General features: G+C 43.8%; 1 protein-coding gene across 1 annotated transcript in view; it reads right to left on the bottom strand.

Annotated features, from left to right (window-relative positions):
• Positions 1–4086, bottom strand: part of KLHL14 (kelch like family member 14) — a 76175-nt gene extending 72089 nt beyond the window's left edge. Inside the window, exon 1 of the mRNA XM_065399962.1 lies at positions 3158–4086. Coding sequence (XP_065256034.1) covers positions 3158–4086 — 929 coding nt within the window. The remainder of the gene's footprint in view (positions 1–3157) is intronic.
• Between the last annotated feature and the right edge of the window lie 18088 nt (positions 4087–22174).

The following is a 22174-nucleotide window of genomic DNA, read 5'->3' as shown; positions in this document are numbered from 1 at the left end:
TGCTCCCAGGAAACCAATAGTGAACTTTGACAATCCTACAAATATTTCTTTTCATCCATTTATTTTATTGTTCAGTAATTTTTAGATATTATTTTTCAAATTCATATTTCCAGAAAATGTTGCCATATCTTTTTTCTTAAAAATAACATTTTTACTGAATGTTAAGCCTATCAGAGATCATAGTTTTAGCAAATATATACATAGCAGACAGCAAAAGCTTGTCTGGACAGGTGTATAAGTTTGTCTTCGTTTATTTCTTTCATTTCACTAGGTAAAACAGTACTTCTTACTCAATAGACCAGTGCTTTGTATGTATTCTGAGTCATATTTAGTCAGTAAAGTAAGTAGATACATTTTCACTCTTGTCAGAACTTCAGTGTAGCTAAGAGAGAGGGATCTGAATTTTTAAAGGCATGTGCGGATTAGTACAATCTGATGGAACAATGAGGTGACCTTAAGATCATCAAGACACAACAATGGATCTTGAATGAGTATTATCAATTCTGTGCTCTGCAATCCAGTCCCAAATATGCACAAAATGCATTCTGTATCCTAGTTGTTTTGGTACTTCAATATTTTAACACTTCATGGAAGGTTGTATGTATGTTTGTAAAATTAGATTTAAAATGTTTTAGACCTACCACTTGCGATGCTCAAAACAAAACAGAAACTAGTTACAACACTGTTTCTAAACATATGTTAAAGTTGAGAAGGTGACAGTGTGTTATTCACCTTTTAAAGTTAATAAAAGGATGTCTGGAATATTATCAACAATACCCAGACCTATTCCAAATAAAAAATATGATTTTCATAGTCTCTCTTAGCCAATTAAACAACTGCCATTTAGGAGCCAATTTAAGTCTGTTAAGTACAATCCTTTATGTACTTTCCTGCTTAAAGGAATAGACCACTTCCAGCAGCAGGAGTATCAGATTCTTACAGCATCCATGACACTTGTAAGCATTCAGTGGTCAGAACACCACTACATATCCTTCAAATGATATGGACCAGTGAAGCTGGAAGGTATCTTCACTGAACCAAACAGCCTGGTATCTCAGCAATCCACCAGGACATGAGCCCCAGCATGCCCCAGGGTGGTGTGCAGAATCTAGACTGAAACAGGTAGTGGATTTTGCATTTTGAAAGTCAACTGTTCTGAATGTTGAAATCTAAGGATATTTACCAGAAATACTTTTTGCTGCAAATGTTTGTATTCATTTTTGATTCCAGTATCTAGCAATGGGAATCATTTAGATACTTTGGTGATGGGTGTAAACAAAACCCTAAAACAGACAAACAGAGATAATAAAGGAAGGCACTTACAGTATTTCTAAAGCTAACTCATCTGGGTACATATTAAAATTAGATTTTCAAAAAATATTCTGCATTAACAGTAAAATATCATGTCATTTAAAATCTTAATATTATACCACTCTTTCCTATTAATACCAGGTATTAATAATAGCCCAGTTAGTATTAGTAATAGTTATAATGCAGAGCAAAATCTTCTAAACATGCATTGATTTTTGTAATACTGTGTCTCCATGTTTGCTTTATATCATTCCATTTTTTGAACAAAATGAAGTACATGCCTATTGTAAGAGAAGAAAAATTAAACCCTTCAAATATCCTTTTAATTTAGTTTCCATTTACTAACTACTCATTAAACTATATGGTATGCTTTCACCTCCTGACACTAACCTCACATTGTCAATCTTCTACATCACGATTCATTACCTCATTAATACGAAAATAACTGAGATGTCATAGATATAAACATTATGAAGTCACAAGTTTTGATGCATAATATGTAATTTATCTGAACGTCAATAATATCAGAACAAGTATGACTACAATTCTTCTTACAAAAATCAATTAATGGGATTTAAGTATATGTATTATAGTTTAAAATGTATTGTATTGAAGATGCATCCTCTTTTTTAAAGACAGAAAATTGCGGGGAAATGGCCTATAATAATTACAAGAACTTCTCAAGTCATGAATCTTTACATGCACGGTCAAATCTAACACTTACACTTTAATGCTATGGATTAGGCGTGATATCTTATGGAGTTGTGATGATTACCACAATAGGAAGATGGAAAGCTGACAAGATACTAACTCCTAATGCAAACAGCCCAGGGAGCTCGTAATAGGATTTAAAACTGATGCTAGTAAATCATGCCTGTTTACCATACAGTCTTCTTCCCACATTATATTTTAAGAGGCAGCAACTAAATCGTAATCCTGTTTGCAATACACACCTCTAAAAACAGTTTTGTAAATGGATAGCTACGCATATACCAAACTATACGGTGTTGTAGTGTCTGGAAAACAGCGTAGTATCTTTTCCACTTTGCTGTATTTCCAACCACCCAGCACTGACAGTGGTGTGCAGTGGAAAATTACCCCTCCCTCTCTTTACCCTAGTCAGTTTCCCGTTAAAGGTGTCGTAGCTTCATAAATTAATGGAGAGATTTTAAAAGACAGAAGCTTTTGCTCTCAGATATTAGACAGATCAGCATCAACTTCGGCATCAGCAACTTCTCTGATCACTGAGAAAAGGGGAGGGAACAAAAAAGTTTGTTTGGCAGGGCTGGGGGGAAAGGGTAGCACTGCAATCCTTCATTTCCATCTTTGTCTGATTTGTACTGAACAAGATGACACTGAAGAGATATGACACTTTATTATCAAAAGTCCTTTCCCGGAGACGAAGGTAGGTTAAAATATTACAAAGAGGTACAGCTAGCTAGGGCTATAGCAAAACCTTCTAGAAACGTTAGTTGCACAGCACAATCATTCCATATCAAACTGACCGCACAGATCATAACTAATGGATCAACAACACTACCCACGTTTTTGCTCCTTTAGGGTGTAATACACTTGGTATTTCTCTGATGCGATTGTGCGTTTTATATCTGATATCTGTGGCTGTGTCTGCCCCACGCCCCCAGCTCAGTGTGTGGGTGTGCGAGAGGGGGCTCCCTCCTCCCCTTTGCATGCTCCTCACCCCAGCTCTCTTCCTTTGTTGGATCTTTTCATTGAACTCAACTTTTACCCCTCCAGGCATTTATTGAAAATCACTAAGTTTGTGACTGAATCACCCCCACCCCCTCCCCCTTGCCAGCCACTGTCCTCCATTCAGCTTCCCCCTTACCTGCTGGCCAGGCTCTGCCTGCAGTGCTGCCTGAAGGGCATCAGGTGGTAGTTCATGGCGTCCAGCAGCAGCTTCTGGCAGACGGGGTCGGTGCGCATGAAATCCACCGACTGGACCCGCTCCACCAGCTCCGGGGCCGGAATGAGGGCGAAGCGGAGGCGCTTCATGAGGTCCGGGGCGTATTGCATGCGGGTCTCCCGGTCGTGCTCCAGCCAGAGCACGGACATTTGGAAGAGCGCCAGCTCCGATTCCACAGGGGGAGGCAGCGAGTCGAGCAGGGCGCGCATCTCCTCGAAGTTGAGCAGCAGCACGTCCTCCACCAGGTACTTGTTGGCCAGCTTCTTGGTCTCCTCCAGGCCGTGCAGGGCGGCGATCTTGCACACCTGCTTGTAGTTCTGCACCGAGATCTGGTCGTTGAGGAACTGCACGCACAGCTTGGTGACCTGCGGGATGTGCAGGATCTTGCTGACCGACAGCACCTCCTCCACCGTGTCCAGGGACAGGGTCACGTTGGCCGTGTACAGGTACTCCAGCACCAGGCGCAGCCCGATGGACGAGCAGCCTTGCAACACCAAGTTGTTGATGGCTCTGGGGCTAGCCAGGAGCTTGTCCTCTGGGGAGGAAGAAGGGGTGCCTGGCTCCTCCTGCTGCTGCTCCTTGGGGGGTCCCCCCAGGCCCAGCCCGTCCTGAGCGCCCGGCCCCAGAGCCAGGGGTTGGGGGTTGCCGCCACCGCCGCTGCTGGAGAAGAGGGATCGGAAGTACTGGGAACAGGAGGCCAGCACGGCCTTGTGGCAGTGGAACTGCTGGCCCTGGGCCGTCAGGGTCACGTCGCAGAAGAGCTGCTTCCTCCACAGCAGGTTGAGGCCATGCAGCAGGTTGTCGCTGTGGCTGGGGTCGAAGGTGGAGGTCCTGTCCCCGGATCTGGACATGGCGAGCAGCCTCAACGCACCTGCCTTTAAACCCTCCTCCAACCTGGGCAAAGGGGGCAGGGGAGGGAAGGGGACAACAATAAACACAGAGCTTTACAGCAGGCCTGGAGCACTCATCATTGCTAGATGTGCATGTTTGCAACGAAAGAGTCTCTCCACTCAGCCGCCCCCTCCCCAGAGCAACGGCCCTAAAGCCATGCACAGCAGCAGCAAGCTGGCGCCGGGTGCACCTGGGGGCTGGAGGCTGCACAAGCTCCCGGGGCCGGTGCCTGGCGCGGGGGCTTTGTCCTCCATGCACAGGGCTTGTGTAACGAGGGAGCAGAAGGAAGCAGAGGGGCAGGGAGGCGCGCGGCTTGGAAAGCCTCCCCCCCCCACCCCCAGTTTGCAAATCGGGCTTGTTTCCAGGGGAGGAGCGAGGAGTTGGGGGCTGTTTTCAAATGTGAAAACTCTGCGATGCCCCGAGAAACTAGCGATGCCCTGAGAAAAAACACAACCCCCCCCCCCCCCCCCGGTCAGCCCAGCCTCGGCGGCTCCCTGCCCAGCCTGTTGCTCTCCCTCCCCTCTGCTGCTCGCGGCTCTACAGCGCCGGGCTCCGCTTAGCCCCGCTGCAGCCCGCGCGCGTTTGTGTGGCCCCCCGGGGGAGGGGGGCGCCGCGCGCTGCCCCGCGCTCCCGCCGCTCCACTTGCGCGCTTGGCAGGAGTTGGCAGCCTGGCGCTGGGCAGGCGGAGGAGGAAGCCCCGGGGATTGGGGGGGGGGGCGAGCCGGGGCTTGTCCTGCCCTCTGGTTTCTTCGCCTCTGGGCAGGAGGCGCCGCCGCTTTTAACTCCGCGAAGTGTGGGACGTTCGAGTTGGGGGGAGCCCGGGGGGAGCCGCTGGCATCTGCCCGGCTGCCTCCCGCCACTCCCGGAGACCCCCCGCCGCGCCGGGAGGCGCCGCCTGGGGCCGGGGCTCAAGGCGCCGCGTGGGACCCTATACGGCACCTTCGCGGGCTGGAAAGAAGGGGACCGGGGCTGGCCACATCCCGCCTCCGAGAGAGCTGAGCCCGCCACTGTTCTTCCCCCTGCTCGGCGGGACCCTCCCGGGCCCGGCTCCTTCCATTGCAGCGCGGCCGCTCACTCCTCACGAGCACTTGCTTTCCTTATATTTTCCTTATTTACTGGGGGGGGGGAGGTCTCCCGCGCCACTTTCCCTGCCCCGCTCCGGCTGAACCCCACCACCCCCCACTTTGCCTTTCCAGCATGGGTTTAAGAAATCTCCACGAGCCTCTCCCTTTAAGTGGACCCGGTCAATTCTTTCCCCCCCCCCCACCACCACACACACACACACACACACTCACACTCTCCTCCTCCTCCTTCTCCCTCCCCTTCTTTCTTCCTCGTTTGCCCATTTCTTGCAATTGGAGTTTATTCTCCAAAGGCGTTTGTTACACAACTCCCCCCCCTCCCCGCCAGCACACACACAAATACACTCCGCTCCTCCCCAACAACAAACAAACCAGAAGACACAAGAAAATACACACAGACGGCTAGACACAAGGCCAGAAACTTACCTGCTCCACAACCAGCGGCCAAAGTAAAGGTTCACTTAAGCTCCCCCCCAAAAAAAATCAATTGTCCTTCCTTTTTAAAGGTTTGATCGCTCCTTCCAAAAAAACCAACCTTCTGGTTCCCAACTCGGAGCAGTCACTCTTTACAATTTATTTTGTCGTACATCATTTGATCACCATGAATTAGCAACAGCAAGAAAATGTAGGAGAGGGAGAAGGAGAGAGAGAGAAAGAGAGAGAGAGCGCAGAGCTTTCTGCAAGAGAAGAAGAAGAAAAAATGTACGTGTGACAAATTATGCTACCAAGAAACAACACATCATTATCCTTGGGCCTGGGGCTCAGTGAGTCGTAACGAGAGTAATAGGAAATCCACGGTTGGGGAGAGAAACGGTCGTGCATGGCCAGTGGAGAGAGACCATACAGGGGGATGGATGCTGGAGAGACTCGCAAAATTATGGCTCAAGGCTATTGTAAAAATTGTCGAGCGTAAATGACTGCGATTTCAAACATCTTTGGAAGAAAGAAGGGGAAAAAGCTAGCCCCCCCCCTCCTCTCTGCCTCCCTCCCTCTCTCCCTCTCTCTCTCTATAAAGAACCGTCAAGTTTTAGTGCGCATTGCTAATTAGTCAATTTCTCTCTGCCTTCACAGGCTGGCGACTTTGCTGCTGAGCTGAAACTGCTAATTTCTGTGACCAGCTTTTTTCTTAGCTGTGATCTGGATGAATGAGTAGCTGTCTCACAGAGATGACAAAAATAAACTCTAATCCCCCCCAAAATTTCCACTACATCTTTCTCATGCATAGATTTATGATCTTCAAGCGCCCTGTGCAATATGCAAACTTTTTGTGTGTGTGTCTGTGTATATACTGTTCTATTCAGGTTGCACTATATTTGTATTCTGCCTTCCCCCTGGATGGGAAGGAAATAACGTCTGATCTTAATGACAATATATTGTCACTTCTTTTCTCCCCCAACGTTGCATTTATGTTACTGGTTTGACAGGTTACATCCTCCGTCCTTGCATGTGTGATGGGGCTGGGGGTGAGGTAGATAGGAGAGGAGGAAAGTGAGGCTAGTGAATGGTATTAGTGGTAAATCGTTCCCTTTACATTTGTTCCCCTGCCCTATTCAAGATTTATGATCTTGTTTGAAGGCATATTTTCTCTATCCTTTTGTGTGGTTAGACAACCGTCTCTGAACTTCACTGTCAGCTCTTCAACAGATAAGGGTTCAGAAGTCACATTTTTTTTATTGGAAGATTAGCATATTGTCAGATTTGTCTTTCGGTTTGGAGACTTTGCAATGCAGAAACCTGAATCAAATGGCAGGAAAGCAGCTGCTATTTCACAAACATAACCTTTCAACTTTCTGCCAGATCTGATGCCTTAGGAACGTGCACAGCTCATGGTTTTTTGACTCCTTTGTAGAATTAACAATCGGAGGGAGTTCTCTTTTAGGCATTTTGGCTTTTTTCTTACACCAAGGGGCATTTTGGTAGAGGACATGTTCTTCACACTTTATCTCATGATATACTACACCCTCACATTTATAGCTCTGTTCTTCTGTTGTCAAGTCTCCATTCGAGGGGTGTGTGCATGCAGGAAGGTATGTCCTTGAATTAAATGTACATGAAAGGAGACTGAAGAGCACTTACAGAAAGTTTTAGCTGGTGTGAAATCCATAAGCACCACGCTTTCCAGCTAATAACAGGACTCTTATCATTAAAATAAACACTAATGGTGTTTCCTTGAAAGGCAGCCCTCATTGTCTTTCTCCTTAACTTGCAAAAAGATACCAAGCTGGAAGTCAGATTTCTCAGGATGTCGACAGTCTCATCTTGAAATGCTGGAACTGAAAGAAGCTGGACTGTAACTTCCAGGACAGTTCTCACTTTAACTTGCTTTTTTGGTGACCCAAAAGAAAAATCTACTGTGCCATATCTTTTCAGTTTTTTCCTATCTAAAAGCTCCCTCCTGTTAGAGCAAGAATCTCCTTCCTCCTCCGTACAGTGCTGCCTTCCCTGAATGTAAAGTGTCACTAAATTGTGGTAGATAGGAAGAGCAATTTTTATATCATCTTTATGCTGTTAAACTTTACTATATTACTGCTGTAATGGCTGTAAATAATCCCAGTAGGTTTTTGTATAGTTCTTCATTAAATGTTGTGTCACATACTCTTACATATGCTGCAAAAAGATGTCTGCAAAAAGATGTCTTTGAAGGTTTTGACTGACCCAGCCAACATCTTGCAGATTTCTAGCACTAATACGTTGAAATGCTTTGCTCAGTGGAAAACACCATGGTTTGTTGTTTTGTTTTTCACTTTGCTACCCAAACCAATATCAAAATGAAGCTTAATCTTATTTCCATAAATGAGCTTTGGCCATTTACGCATTATAAATGTGTAACCTTCTCTCATGCTGTCTGAAGTGGCTCACAAATTGGTTGGATGTTCTGTAATTAGATATCACCAACCCAGTAACAAATGTGAACTCTTAAACCACTATAACAGTCTTAAACCCCACTATAACAGTATGGAGTCACAGATAGTCCCCTTGGGTATTCCTGTCTATCTTGCTACCCAGGCAAGATGGACTATGTGATAGATGGTCACTTTACACCAAAAATCACAACAATATTCAGGTTACTTCCAGTCCTAAAGGACCGGTCACTTACCTGAGGCCATTTGTACTCAGATTTCAAACCAAAGACAATGTCTGTAGCCAGTCCTGTAATAAACTAACTAAAGATTGATTAACTAGGAAAAAGAAATGAGAGTTTTTTGCAAGGTTAAAACAGGAAACATATACATACAAATGAGTTACATCTTAGATTTAAAAAGGTAATATAACCATCTGTAATAAGCAGCTCTGTATATCCTTTAGGATACATAGCATGGGGATCTCTCGCTTATGTTTAGGAATCTTTGCCCCAGTTTCTCCTTGTCAAGAATTTTTATTCCCTTCACCACAGAATCCAAACTGATGGGATGAGTTCATGTGCAGGCCTCTTCTTCCTGGAGAGAGTGAGGAATGCAGTCAACAAGGTTTCTGTCTTTTGATGCTATACAATGCCTCATTTGCCTTCAGTGGTCCATCTTGTATGCAGGACAAGCACTTTCCCTTAATTAATGCTTCTTTTCCTGTTTGGTGAGTTACACAATTAAAGAGGTTTACAATGCAAACACTCAATATAACTTTATACCATGCAATGCAGCTATTGTAAGTAGAATTAATACATGAAGCATCCTACTAGATTTCCATAAAATCTAAACACTGAACATATTCTTAGAACACGAATATCTATTTTTAACTATACTAGCCCACAGAAAAGTCAGACAGATTTCCAGCTATGCATTTGTCAGTGTTCAGTGAAGCCATGGCATGAACTGGCACTTGGTCTGCCAGCGTCATACCTTCAGCAATCAAAGTCTTTGCAAGAGAAAAAACTGAGTTAAACCAAATTGGGTAAAATTTTCAAAAGTCCAGGGGATTTAGGCTCCTAAATGGTGTAGGAGTTTTTAAAGTTATTGTTTGTCTCTTTGGGCAAGACTGCCTCCTCCCATGGAAAATCCTGCACAAGGCAGCAGAGGGAGGAAACTCTGATTCTTGTGGGGTTTCTCCTAAATCTTGAACGAGCCAAACTGCTAACTTGTTTCAAAAAGGGAGGAGGGGGTGTTCTCCTTACCCACTGGAATGAGCAGGGGAGTGGCCATCCAGAACTTACAGATCTCCTGAGAACATCACAGATTTCAGAGAATTTACTGAAGGTCACGCTCATCTACATGCAGGCTTTGAGCTTCCACACTAGCTCCTGAGCCCTCTTGCCAACAACTGGGGAACGCCCCAACCCCACATGGGAGTTGCACAGAATAGAGGGCTCTGCCTCAGGCTGTTAACTTTTCAGCAGATTTGCTGCTGGCTGCTGAAGGGAGGTTAATACATGTTAGCCACCAATCTCTGTTCCTGCATTTCACCTGATTCCTCACACGTGGGTTCTTGAACCCATGGAGGATCCTCTGACAATCTTGTGAAAGGGAAGATCTTGCTGCAGATGCAGCTGAACCCCGCATCACCACCACCACCACTTCCCATCAACTGTATGGGAAGGAGGAAATAGATCTTCATGAGCATTAACATGACAAAATAGGGCCCTGTCTTTAAACTCCCAATTAACAATAAACTCAGTAACTGACCAGGGTAAATATTTTCAATACAAATTCATTTAAAAATGATTATGGTTTTTAAAATTCCCTGTATATTCTATATTCAATTTGTGGTCCGTTTTTTTGAATTTTTACATATTTTGTTGCTGTAGTAGATTCATGCCGCGATAGACACCATCATAAAGATCAGAAATCAGCAGGTGCTCTTTGCACAGGATCTTAATAAAGAACAAAGGTGAGTATCAATCTGAAACACCTATCTTTTTGTTGTAAAAGCTGGTGGTGGTAACTGAATTTTAGCTTACTTCATTGTTCGATGTTGTAGCCTGATTTAGGGTGTATTAATAATATTAATTTAATTTCTCAATTTAATTTTTATTTTATTTAATTAATTAATTAATCATACCAATAGTAATTAATTATTAATATTAATAGTATGGGTCTTAGGCTCGCCAATCTGTTTGATCAGAAGATAAAAGTTCTTGTCCCGAATCAGGCTCCACAGAATTTACAAAGGACCCTCGGGGGTATGACAGGAAGCTCACACTGAGACAGATATAGTCGTAAAGACTTTTTTATTAAAATCAATGAAATAGTAAGTAAATGGTAAAATACCCAGAGTTACAAAGTTATAATTGCATTACTGCTATTCAAAAGATACGTATGATAATATAGTATTATATGCAGCAAAGCTTTGGTTAATATACTCACACCCTTCCTTGATAACCTGGTGGTAAGAGACACAGGACCAGCCTTGCAGTTCAGGCTTCTCAATTCTTGAGTGAGGGATGCAGTGCTTAGAGGAAACTAATGCTAAGAATTATCAAATCTAATTTAGGGTTTACTTGACTAACTTAAACTTAAAATCAAAACCTAATAAACTAAGAATAAAACGTAGGGAAACCAAGCTTAGCCTAGTTCCCTTGAAACTTAAAGTTTAAGAAGAACAAGTATAGCCTACTAATAGTAGCAGTCATCATAGATAGATAGAATAGATAGAGAGAGTGGAGGAAGAATACTTTAGCGAGGTGGGTCACCTCTTTTATAGGGCACAAGTGCCGGAAATCCTTCCTCCTATGCCCAAATTTCATTCCTCACCCACAAAATGTTAGGGTATGCTTACTCCATAGGCTAGTATGTATGTGCGTATTGATGACATGTACATACACACATAAGTTTCCTTATGGTGTACCTGTTAAGTCTCTGGATACAAATTGAAACCCCCCCTATGCCATTCTTCATTGTCTATCGGTCTAGATAAAAGGTCCTCGACATATGTGTGGATACTTATCTATTTAGGTAACAAGCTATAAGTCAACTTTACTTTTCTGGGTAAAAGGTCTTAATATAGATATGCTAACTTTGCCTTAGCTTAACATACAGGATATGGCCTGTAGGTCTCTTGCATTACAGCCAAACTTACTTTAAGTATTTCGTTTATTGTAATAGGTTTATAGATTTATATTAAACTATAAGGAAAAATATATATATATATATATATGCAAGCAAGCAGGTTAATCCTATAGGCTACAATGTACAGAACTTGCCTTTGTGTGATTGATCCGGCCTGCTGAGCACAATCAGCAACTTGCATCTCTGCCACTATTGCTTTGAAAATGGCAGGACAGACATGACTAGTTGGTAGCACTCAGAAGTATCAACCCCATGTAGATGTGATTTCTCATTATAGGAAACTAAAATTCACCCCCTCCAATCTTAAATAAACAGACAAGATATATCAGTTCTTCAGGGCAGGGGTAGTGTCATATCGTATGTTTGGACAGCATCTAGCACAACAGCATGGAAGATGTGTTCTTAGTAATATTACCACTTATTCCAGATAACTTTATATAATACACCACTTTGTGCATTTTTACATGTGAGTTAAATTGTAACTGTGAAAATATATCTGGTATGACACTCCTCACCTGTCTATCTGTATAGATATATTTTTATATGTCTATACACAGACAAACCTTGTTAATCCACTTTCAAATAATGGCACCTTTAAAAATGTATGGAAGGAAGAAGTGTTGTTCAGTGGTTAGAGCAGGGGACTGGCAGTTAGGATATCTGGATTCTATTCTTGACACTGACTCATTGCCTGACCAAAGGTGAATCATTTAATTTTTAGCAGCTCTGTGCTCAGTGTACTCATGTTTAAAATGGATATAATAATACTCTACAGCATTTTACAGGGGTATTATAAGGCTTAGTTAATTAATGTTTGTCAAGTGCTTTGAGATCCTCCAGGAAAAGGTGCTAAATATTATAAATACATATTTAAGTAGCAAAGTATTGTTACTATAACTGAATATATACAGAGCAGAAATTTATTGATAACATATTACAAAGAATCATGATATCATCAAGTACTCAGTCATGTATTTCTGTGTCTCCAAAGCTCGAATTGAAGTCTAGGGGAGCTGTGGGTGCACCAAAAGGACCGGTTTTGACCCTAAAAGCAGTGAATTGCACAAAAGTCAACCACAAATTTCTCCCCACTAGCCTTTAGAGCAAGTCAGACAAAAATTAGTCACTCATTTGAGATTACACTGATGTGCAATCAAGATGGAGCAAATAAAGTGTTTTAAGTGAATAAAGCTTTTAGAAAACCAATAGTTTTTGAAAAAAAATTAGATTTATTGCATCTAAAAGAGTTGTCACAAATAGTTTTTGGGGCAGAACTCAGAACTGTTAAAGGAAGCAGCTAAGCTTGGGGAAATTACAGTCAAAAGGCAAGGTAGGTTAAGCAAGTCCTTTTGTACAGAGCCATGCTGTAACTAAAACCCTCTAACCATTGCTCCTTTACATGTTGTGTACCAGATGACTGGGAGCTCATACACTCAGGTACATAATATAAGTTTTAGTAATTGCGTCTGCACTATGGCCCCATTTCAGGGAAACATGACTGTGCTTAAGTCTCTTTCTGTTCTGAAAAACATTTAAGTACATGCCTAACTTTAAGCACATTCTTAAGTGCTTTCCTGAATAAGGCTACTTTCCTGAACTGGAGACTGTATGTGCATTTACCCAGGACTGATTAAAACTTGCACTGGGCTCATTGTAAAACTGGAGAAGGGATTCTTTAGTGGTATGTGGCAGACAGTCTCTTAATTGGTTGTCCCAAAGTCCCACCAGGAATCCAGGACATATCCCCAGAATATTACAATGTTCTTTCTCAATTGCTTCATTTCCTTATGCAACTTCATGGTAGGACAGTGCTTATGATGCATGATGAAGGAGGTGCTTGTAGGCCAAGGGTATGTCTACACTACGGGATTAATCCGAATTGATATAATTCGAATTTGGGAAACAGATTGTATAAATTCGATTGTTTGCGGCCACACTAAGCACATTAATTCGGCGGTGTGCGTCCATGTACCGGGGCTAGCGTCGATTTCTGGAGCGTTGCACTGTGGGTAGCTATCCCATAGCTATCCCATAGTTCCCGCAGTCTCCTCCGCCCATTGGAATTCTGGGTTGAGATCCCAATGCATGATGGGGCCAAAAACATTGTCGCGGGTGGTTCTGGGTATATCCTCCCCCCTCTCCAGGAAGCAACGGCAGACAACCGTTTCGCGCCTTTTTCCTGGGTGAACAGTGCAGACGCCATACCACGGCAAGCATGGAGCCCGCTCAGCTCAAGACAGCAGTCATGAACATTGTAAATACCTCGCGCCTTATCGTGCAGTTTATGCTGAACAAGAACCTGGAAAACCAGGCGGCGAGGAGCAGGCTACAGCAGCGCGGCGACGAGAGTGATGAGGATATGGACATGGAATTCTATCGAACCGCGGGACCCGGTGCTTTGGAGATCATGCTGTTAATGGGGCAGGTTATAGGCATGGAACGCCGATTCTGGGCCCGGGAAACAAGCACAGACTGGTGGGACCGCATAGTGTTGCAGGTGTGGGACGATTCCCAGTGGCTGCGGAACTTTCGCATGCGTAAGGGCACTTTCATGGAACTTTGTGACTTGCTTTCCCCTGCCCTGAAGCGCCAGAATACCAGGATGAGAGCAGCCCTCACAGTTGAGAAGCGAGTGGCAATAGCCCTGTGGAAGCTTGCAACGCCAGACAGCTACCGGTCAGTCAGGAATCAATTTGGAGTGGGCAAATCTACTGTGGGGGCTGCTGTGATGCAAGTAGCCAAAGCAATCACTGAGGTGCTGCTACACAAGCTAGTGACTCTGGGAGATGTACAGGTCATGGTGGATGAAATCTCCCCATTGTTATTTCTGCTTGCTGTGTGCTCCACAATCTCTGTGAAAGTAAGGGGGAGACCTTTATGGCAGGGTGGGAGGCTGAGGCAAATCGCCTGGCTGCTGATTACGCGCAGCCAGACACCAGGGCGATTAGAAGAACACACCAGGAAGCGCCGTGCATCAGAAAAGCTTTGAAAACCAGTTTCATGACTGGCCAGGCTACAGTGTGAAATTTCTGTTTGTTTCTCCCTTCATGAAAACCAGCCCCCTTTATTGACTCATTCATTCTCTGTAAGCAACCCACCCTCCCCCTTCCCCCAGCTTTCTTTCAAAGGAAATAAAGTCACTATCGTTTAAAAATCATGTATTCTTTATTAAGTGATTATAAACATAGGGAGAGAACCAAGAAGGTAATCTGGGTGAGGTTTGGGAGGAGGATAGGAGGGAAGTAAAAGGCCACTGAATAAATTCAATATAATGACAGCCTTTTGGTTGGGCTGTCCATTGGGGTGGAGTGGGAGGGTGCACGGAGCCTCCCCCCCCCGCGTTCTTACACGTCTGGGTGAGGGGGATATGGAACAGGGTGAGGGGGGAGGGAGGTTATACAGCGGCTGCAGCGGCACTCTGTCATCCTCCTGCTGCCGTTCCTGAAGCTCCACCAGACGCCGGAGCATGTCCGTTTGCTCACGCAGCAGCCCCAGCGTTGCAGCCTGCCACCTCTCATCTCGAGCGTCCCTCAAGACCTCACGTTCACTGGCATCTTTCCTAAATTTAGATACAGTGTCCTTCCACTCATTCAAATGAGCTCTTTCATTGCGGGTGGATTCCATTATTTCTGTGAACATGTCGTCTCGCGTCCTCTTTCTACGCCGCCTTATCTGAGATAGCCTTCGGGACGGAGGAGGGAGGCTTGAAAAATTTGCAGCTGCTGGAGGGAGGTTTGAAAGAAAGGAGAGAAGTTTTTAAACTGATACATTTTACAGAACAATGCTTATACTCTTTCATGGTGAAAAACACTATTCACATTACATAGCACATGTGATTTCAGTACAAGGTCGCATTTTCCATCTTAATATTGAGTGCCTGTGGCTTTGGTGTTAGAGATCACAGACGCAGGTCCGGGCAACAGAATTCAGCTTGCAGGCAGCCATGGTAAGCCATTGTCTTTCGGCTTCTGCGCCCTCCTTTCCCACATACCAAGCAAAGCCTGTTGACTGCTGCAGTTTTCCTGTTAACCTTCAGCAGCAGAAAACAAACTAACCCCCCCACCATCCAATTCTCTGGGATGATCGCTTTATCCCTCCCCCCACCGCGTGGCAGGTATCAGGGAAGATCCCTGCAGAAACCAAACTAACCCCCCCGCCCCTCCCTCCCGCCATGAATTCCCTGGGATGATCAATGTACCCCTCCCCCCACCACGTGGCAGGTATCAGGGGAGATCCCTGCAGAAACCAAACTAACCCCCCCGCCCCCCTCCGCCATGAATTCCCTGGGATGATCAATGTACCCCTCCCCCGACCGCGTGGCTGGTAACAGGGAAGATCCCTGCTAGCCAAACGCGAAAAGCTCAGGGCCAATTCCCCCCCCCCCCCCCCCCCCCCGTGCTTGGCTAACTGCAGGGAAGGATTTCTTTTCAGCCACAGGCAAACAGCCCAGTAGGAACGGCCACCTCTGTCCCCTTAATTAAGTTCCCGTATTTCAACCAGGTTACCATGAGCGATATCACTCTCCTGAGGATTACACAGCGAGATAAAGAACGGATGTTGCTTGAATGCCAGCAAACACTGGGACCATACGCTGCCAGGCTTTGTCAGGCAATGATACCAGATTACTTGCTGCAAGCATGGCGTGGTCAAGTGTCCTACCATGGAGGACGGAATAAGGCTGCACTGCCCAGAAACCTTGTGGCAAGGCTTTTGGAGTACCTCCAGGAGAGCTTCATGGAGATGTCCCTGGAGGATTTCCGCTCCATCCCCAGACACGTTAACAGACTTTTCCAGTAGCTGTACTGGCCGCGAATGCATCCCAAGTCCTCAGGGCAAATTAATCATTAAAAAACGCTTGCTTTTAAACCATGTTTTATATTTTAAAAGGTAAACTCACCTGAGGTCCCTTCCATGGGGTCATGGTCTTGGCTAATGGCTTGGGAGGGTACTTTAGTCAGGCTGAGAAAAAGATCCTGGCTGTTGGGGAGAACGGAGTGCTGGGTGCTCTCTGCAAGCTCGTCCTCCTCTTCCTCCTCCTCCTCTTCCCCATCCGCAGAATCCTCAGGTGTAGCTGATGAGACTATCCCCGACCCGGAATCCACTGTCACAGGTGGGGTAGTGGTGGCGGCCCCTCCTAGAATTGCATGCAGCTCGGCGTAGAAGCGGCATGTCCGCGGCTCTGACCCGGAGCGACCATTTGCCTCCTTTGTTTTTTGATAGGCTTGTCTGAGCTCCTTGACTTTCACGCGGCACTGATCTGAGTCCCTATTGTGGCCTCTCTCCATCATACCCTTGGAGATTTTTTCAAAAGTTTTGGCATTTCGTCTTTTCGAACGAAGTTCTGCTAGCACTGAATCCTCTCCCCATATAGCGATCAGATCCAGTACCTCCCGTGCGGTCCATGCTGGTGCTCTTTTTCGATTATCAGCCTGCATGGTTACCTGTGCTGATGAGCTGAGGTATCTGTGGTATCTGTGGTCACCTGTGCTCTCCACGCTGGGCAAACAGGAAATGAAATTCAAATTTTCCTGGGGCTTTTCCTGTCTACCTGGCCAGTGCATGCGAGTTCAGATTGCTGTCCAGAGCGGTCACAATGGTGCACTCTGGGACAGCTCCCGGAGGCCAATACCATCGAATTGCGGCCACACTAACCCTAATTCGAATTGACAAAATCGATTTTGGCGCTACTCCGCTCGTCGGGGTGGAGTACAGAAATCGATTTTAAGAGCCCTTTATTTTGAAATAAATGGCTCCGCTGTGTGGACGGGTGCAGGGTTAATTCGATTTAACGCTGCTAAATCCGAATTAAAGTCATAGTGTAGACCAGGCCCAAGGGTAGGCTCTAGAAGTTGTGGAAACAGCTGGATTGCAGTAGTTGTACTTGGAGTGAGTCTTCCTACTCGGATAGTATTTATTTCTTAGATTTAAAGTGGTTCTCAGTCTATTGTTCACAACCCCCCAGGGGAATGCTAATAGTAATTTGTGAGGGGATTGCAAACCTGTTTCCATTCCTTATCTCCCAACCTCCACTGACAATGATTTTCAGAGTCAGATGGCAGGAACACCACAAACAATTGTACCACTTCCCTCAGTGCCTCATTTGAATTGCCTGGCCCCTCCTCTGAGATCTAGCAGAGAATTGGTTGACTGCTGATTGACTTTTGCGGATATCATGATATAAAATAAAATGTAGCGTTAACTTTGACCACTGAGGCTTTGTCTTCACTACCCGCCGATCCGGCGGGTAGCAATCGGTTTATCGGGGATCGGCTTACCGCGTCTAGTGAAGACGCGGTAAAATCGATCCCTGATCGCTCTGCCGTCGACTCCGGAAATCCACCTCGGCAGGAGGCGGCAGCGGAGTCGGCGGCAGCGCGGCAGCGGTCGACTTTCCCGCGTCCTCACCGCTAGGTAAGCCGACCTAAAATACGCAACTTCAGCTACGGTATTCACGTAGCTGAAGTTGCGTATCTTAGGTCGGACCCCCGCTGTAGTGTAGACCTAGCCTAAGATATTTATTCATTAACACAGTGATGGGGGCATAAGTTAAACATAAGCATAAAAAACAAAATAAAGAAAATGCAAGTTAAGGCTTATACTCTATCCTTAATTTGTCATATAATTACATGGTCAGCATACTCATCTGACTGCCTTTCCACAGGGCTGTGTTTAAATAGCACAACCTCATTCCATTGGCAAAGGGAGGCACTCTGTTGACTGAGATTATATATCATTACTTTCCCAGCAGTCTTGAAGCACTGTTAGGCTATGTCTTTATTGCCAATGCTTGTTGAGGTCAACACTATAACCTCACCTGCAGTTCACCTTGACTAGCTATAGTGAGGTAAAAACTACCTGGGCCTTGTCTCCACTAGGATTTTACAGTGAGATTGGCAACTCGAGTTGGCTATTTCACTTAAAAAATGCAGCTTTTTGTCAATGAAGACATAGTCTTAGTCAATGGCGTACTGAATGAAGGGAGAACATGAGTGGGAGGAGGAAAATAAGTCACTAGTTTGTTAAGGTTTTTGTGCCACTCTCAGAAATGTGGGGGATTAACAAGGAAATTAGCTTTTTTTTTGTCCTGGTGGAGCATTCCACTTTAGGTAGAACGTTCTGTCTTAAAAAAAAAATTAGATAGAGAAACAAAATTGCATGGGGGACTGGATGTTTTACGTGATTGATGGTGGATACAGAGCCTTTCAAGCTAGGTGGCTGGTTCAAATCTGGCCCAAGTCAATAGAGATTAAAAGCAATTACAGTCTGATAGCTGACGGGGGCCTATGTGAGATGAATTGGTTGTCTAAGTCCAGTTTCTAGTTCACGTAACAGAAAACACGATCACATTTGGCACTAAGTGACATCCTGTTGGAGTATAAATAGAGAGTCCAAGGTCTGATTTGGCATGGAGATTCTACTACCCTCTCATCTTTAGAAGGTGTCCTGCCAGATCTTTGCAATGGTTCCTCACAGGATTCAGTGGGGAATGGAGAATATTTTATACGGCCCTGCTTGTGTTATACCACTGGATACACTTTAGTCTTCAGCATTGCCAGCAATCTGGCATCATTCATAAGCAATGAATTCAGCTAAAAATGAGAACAAAAGCAAACAAAAATGTAAATATTTTAGAATGTAAATTCTGAAAAACATAGATGGTGTATAATAAAATGATACATGCTGTCAGGGCTCTTGCTAATAGTACCAGCGTGTCATCTCATTTTTGATTTGGCTGCCAGAACCACTCAAGTGCACTTGGTGCAGGTTTTCTGACCCACTCCACCTATGAGACAATATTCTTGATCCACAAGACCTTCCCCGATGGCATGTATTTATTTACATATAACAATAAGTAAAACTTCCAAATGCCTTAGGGCTGAGAACCGACACTGGACAAAATGAACTGACTTGTAACTTCAGCCACATACAGCTAACTGAGGCTAGGTCTACACTACAGCGGGGGGTCGACCTAAGATACGCAACTTCAGCTACGTGAATAGCGTAGCTGAAGTGGCGTATTTTAGGTCGACTTACCTGGCTGTGAGGACGGCGGCAAGTCGACCGCTGCTGCGCTGCCGTTAACTCCGCTACTGCCTCTTGCCGCGGTGGATTTCCGGAGTCGACGGCAGAGCCATCGGGGATCGATTTTATCGCGTCTTCACTAGACGTGATAAGTCGATCCCCGATAGACCGATTGCTACCCGCCTATCCGGCGGGTAGTGAAGACGTGCCCTGTGAGACAACATCTAAGTTCACTGTTGGTGTACAGGTTACAACCCTATTGACTGACATGGAGTTGTGCCCACTCCCAGCAGCTATGAATCTAGCCAATCATATTTTATTGACAGTATAATGGAGAGATAAGAAGAATGAAGAACAGCCCTTTGCTAGGGAATTTCATTTTCTAAATTGGACATATTTTAGTTATAGGAGCCTGTAAAAGTGTTTAAAATGATAAAACGTAAGGATTTCTGTCCTCCTTTATCTTAAGAACAGCTACAAGGATTTACAATGAATATGATTAAAAGCAAATATATATATTGCAGCTGGCTTCAGACTTTGGTCTCAGACCTGAATGGATTTTAACTGTTGAGTGACAAACCCTTGAAAATGGAATTAATAATGGAAATTCTGGCATGTTTTTAACTTAAGTGGTGCTGCTATAACACTTATGACCCTGTACTGCCCTAGGTCTACTCACAGATCTCCTAGTGACAGTTATAGGCTAAAGATACAGCAGTGACCCAAGTTGGAAGTTACAGTTCAACATATCATAAGATTTCATGCAGTAGCTCCGTGGACTAAAATGAATTTACCACATGGAATCTCACAACATATTGTGCGGTAACTCAGAAAATAACTTGGATCACCACTGCACATATATATATAATATGCATTAACAGCATTTATAGACACTGATCTATTAAGTCATTTTTGTACAATACCTTCAGACCTTTGGTATGAAGCAGAAAAAAAACATCATTAAAGCTATGGTTTGCCAGACAATTACTTTGTCAAATCTCAAGAAATTGCATAATAAATTGTATACATGCATCAAACATGAACAGCAGAGGGGTATAACAAGCTGTGTATTTCCAGTCCACTTGTTCTTTCATCTAAACAGTAGCTTTTGTTTTGAAGAACAAACCCATATTCTTTTCAAAGCCATGCATAAAATGTGCATATACATTTATCTATTAAACTAAGTAGAAATAATTGAAACACTTAATATGCACAGTAATAAAGAAACGCACGAACAACTTCATTATTAATGTCTATTGATTATTTATGTTTTCAAATAGGCAAATGTAGCTACTAATATTTTATCATGTTAGTCTATATGTTCATTTTGGCTTTACCTGTTTATTGGCAAATTTACTATACACATTATGGGGTGTTTTTATTGCTGTACACTCATTTGCTATGTGCATAACTGAGGTCAGTTTACGAACTGACTAGTGTTTACTCAATTTGATTACTATGTAGCACTGCTGAGACTCTTCCCCCTTTGGAAAATTAACTGTACAAGGAAGCCCAGTAAATCTTTACTTAAAAATTCCAAACTTTAGATTGATTTCAGCAGTGGGTCTGTATTGATCTCAAAAGCTTTGCGTTCCTAACTAAAAACTAATCTTTATTTCACCCTTTAGTGACTGCAGCCATAAATATGTTCACTTGTACTGGAGTTTAGTGGATTAATGGTTATTGGAGATTGTGGCTTCCAACTGAGGTTGGTAAACCTTAACCTTTGGAGGACAACATGAAGGCATTTACCCCATGTCATCTATAATAGCTAGGTCCATTTTTGACAGTTACCTGAGTGTTAAAGAGGAGACAGAGCAGGAGATAGGAAATAGAGTCCCAGCAGCTCACTTTAGCTATTAATCACTTATTAGACTGACTACTGTATCTGACTCTTTTTCTGATGCAAAATTATTGAAATGAATCAGTTTGTTTCTTTCATGATACCAGGTAGGAATTTTAAAATTTTTTGAGCACAATATCTTGTAGCCGAATTAGTTAGGTCTTAAAATTAAGACACAACTAATGTGTCTTTTTTTCTCTCATATTTTCACACTATTTGTGAGAGATGCTTTATGCGAGTTAATGCAGCTTCTCTCACTGTGCCTAATAGAGGATTTTTGAAGGCAGCTTGCAGGGAGCTTTACATTATAGTCAACTACAATAAGTTATCACTGAAAACAGAATTATATCAGTTGTTACAAAAACATTAATTGCATTAAAGCTTTAAAGTAAGGTTTATTCCTCAACATCATGTCAATGAGAATGTGTTTAAGCTATGAAGGATCTGGTCCCGCAAACCCTCATTCAAACAACTTATTCTTACTCAAGAAAGTAATTCAATTGAAATCATGTGAGTAGCAATTATTCCTATGAGTAAGGTTTGCTCGGTCAGTACCTAACTTTTCATTAAACGTAATAGTGATAATTGAAAACATAAAATGTTTGTTTACAAGCAAGAAAGAGAAGATTTCAGTGGAATATGGAATGCACAAAATGGTAGATATCCATGACAAAAGTAATGGGCACAATTCAATATTCCTTGCTCAAAAAATATCGATTGACTTCAATGGGAGATTTTCTTGTGAAAGAAGTACTGAACTGGGCCCAAATTCAGTGCAGTGATATAATTTAAATTTAAGTTGGGCGATCTTACAACTCTTACTCCTGCAAGTATTCCCATTTGACTTCAATGGGACTACTCGTGAGAAAAAGTTTGCAAGACTGGATCCTTAGTTTGGAGATGAGTCTTAGACCAGGTCTACACTACCGCGGTAAATCAGTCTAAGTTATGCTACTTCAGCTACATGAATAATGTACCTGAAGTCGATGTAGCTAGATCCACTTACCGCAGTGTCTACACTGCACTGTGTCAATGGGAGATGCTCTCCCACCAACTTACCTTACTCTTCTCGGGGAGGTGGAGTATCGAAATTGATGGGAGA

This window comes from Emys orbicularis, chromosome 2 (genome assembly GCF_028017835.1).
Source record: "Emys orbicularis isolate rEmyOrb1 chromosome 2, rEmyOrb1.hap1, whole genome shotgun sequence".
NCBI classification, from domain to species: domain Eukaryota; kingdom Metazoa; phylum Chordata; order Testudines; family Emydidae; genus Emys; species Emys orbicularis.
Note: the sequence above shows the minus strand (reverse complement) of the source record. Positions and strands in the feature narration are given on the sequence as shown.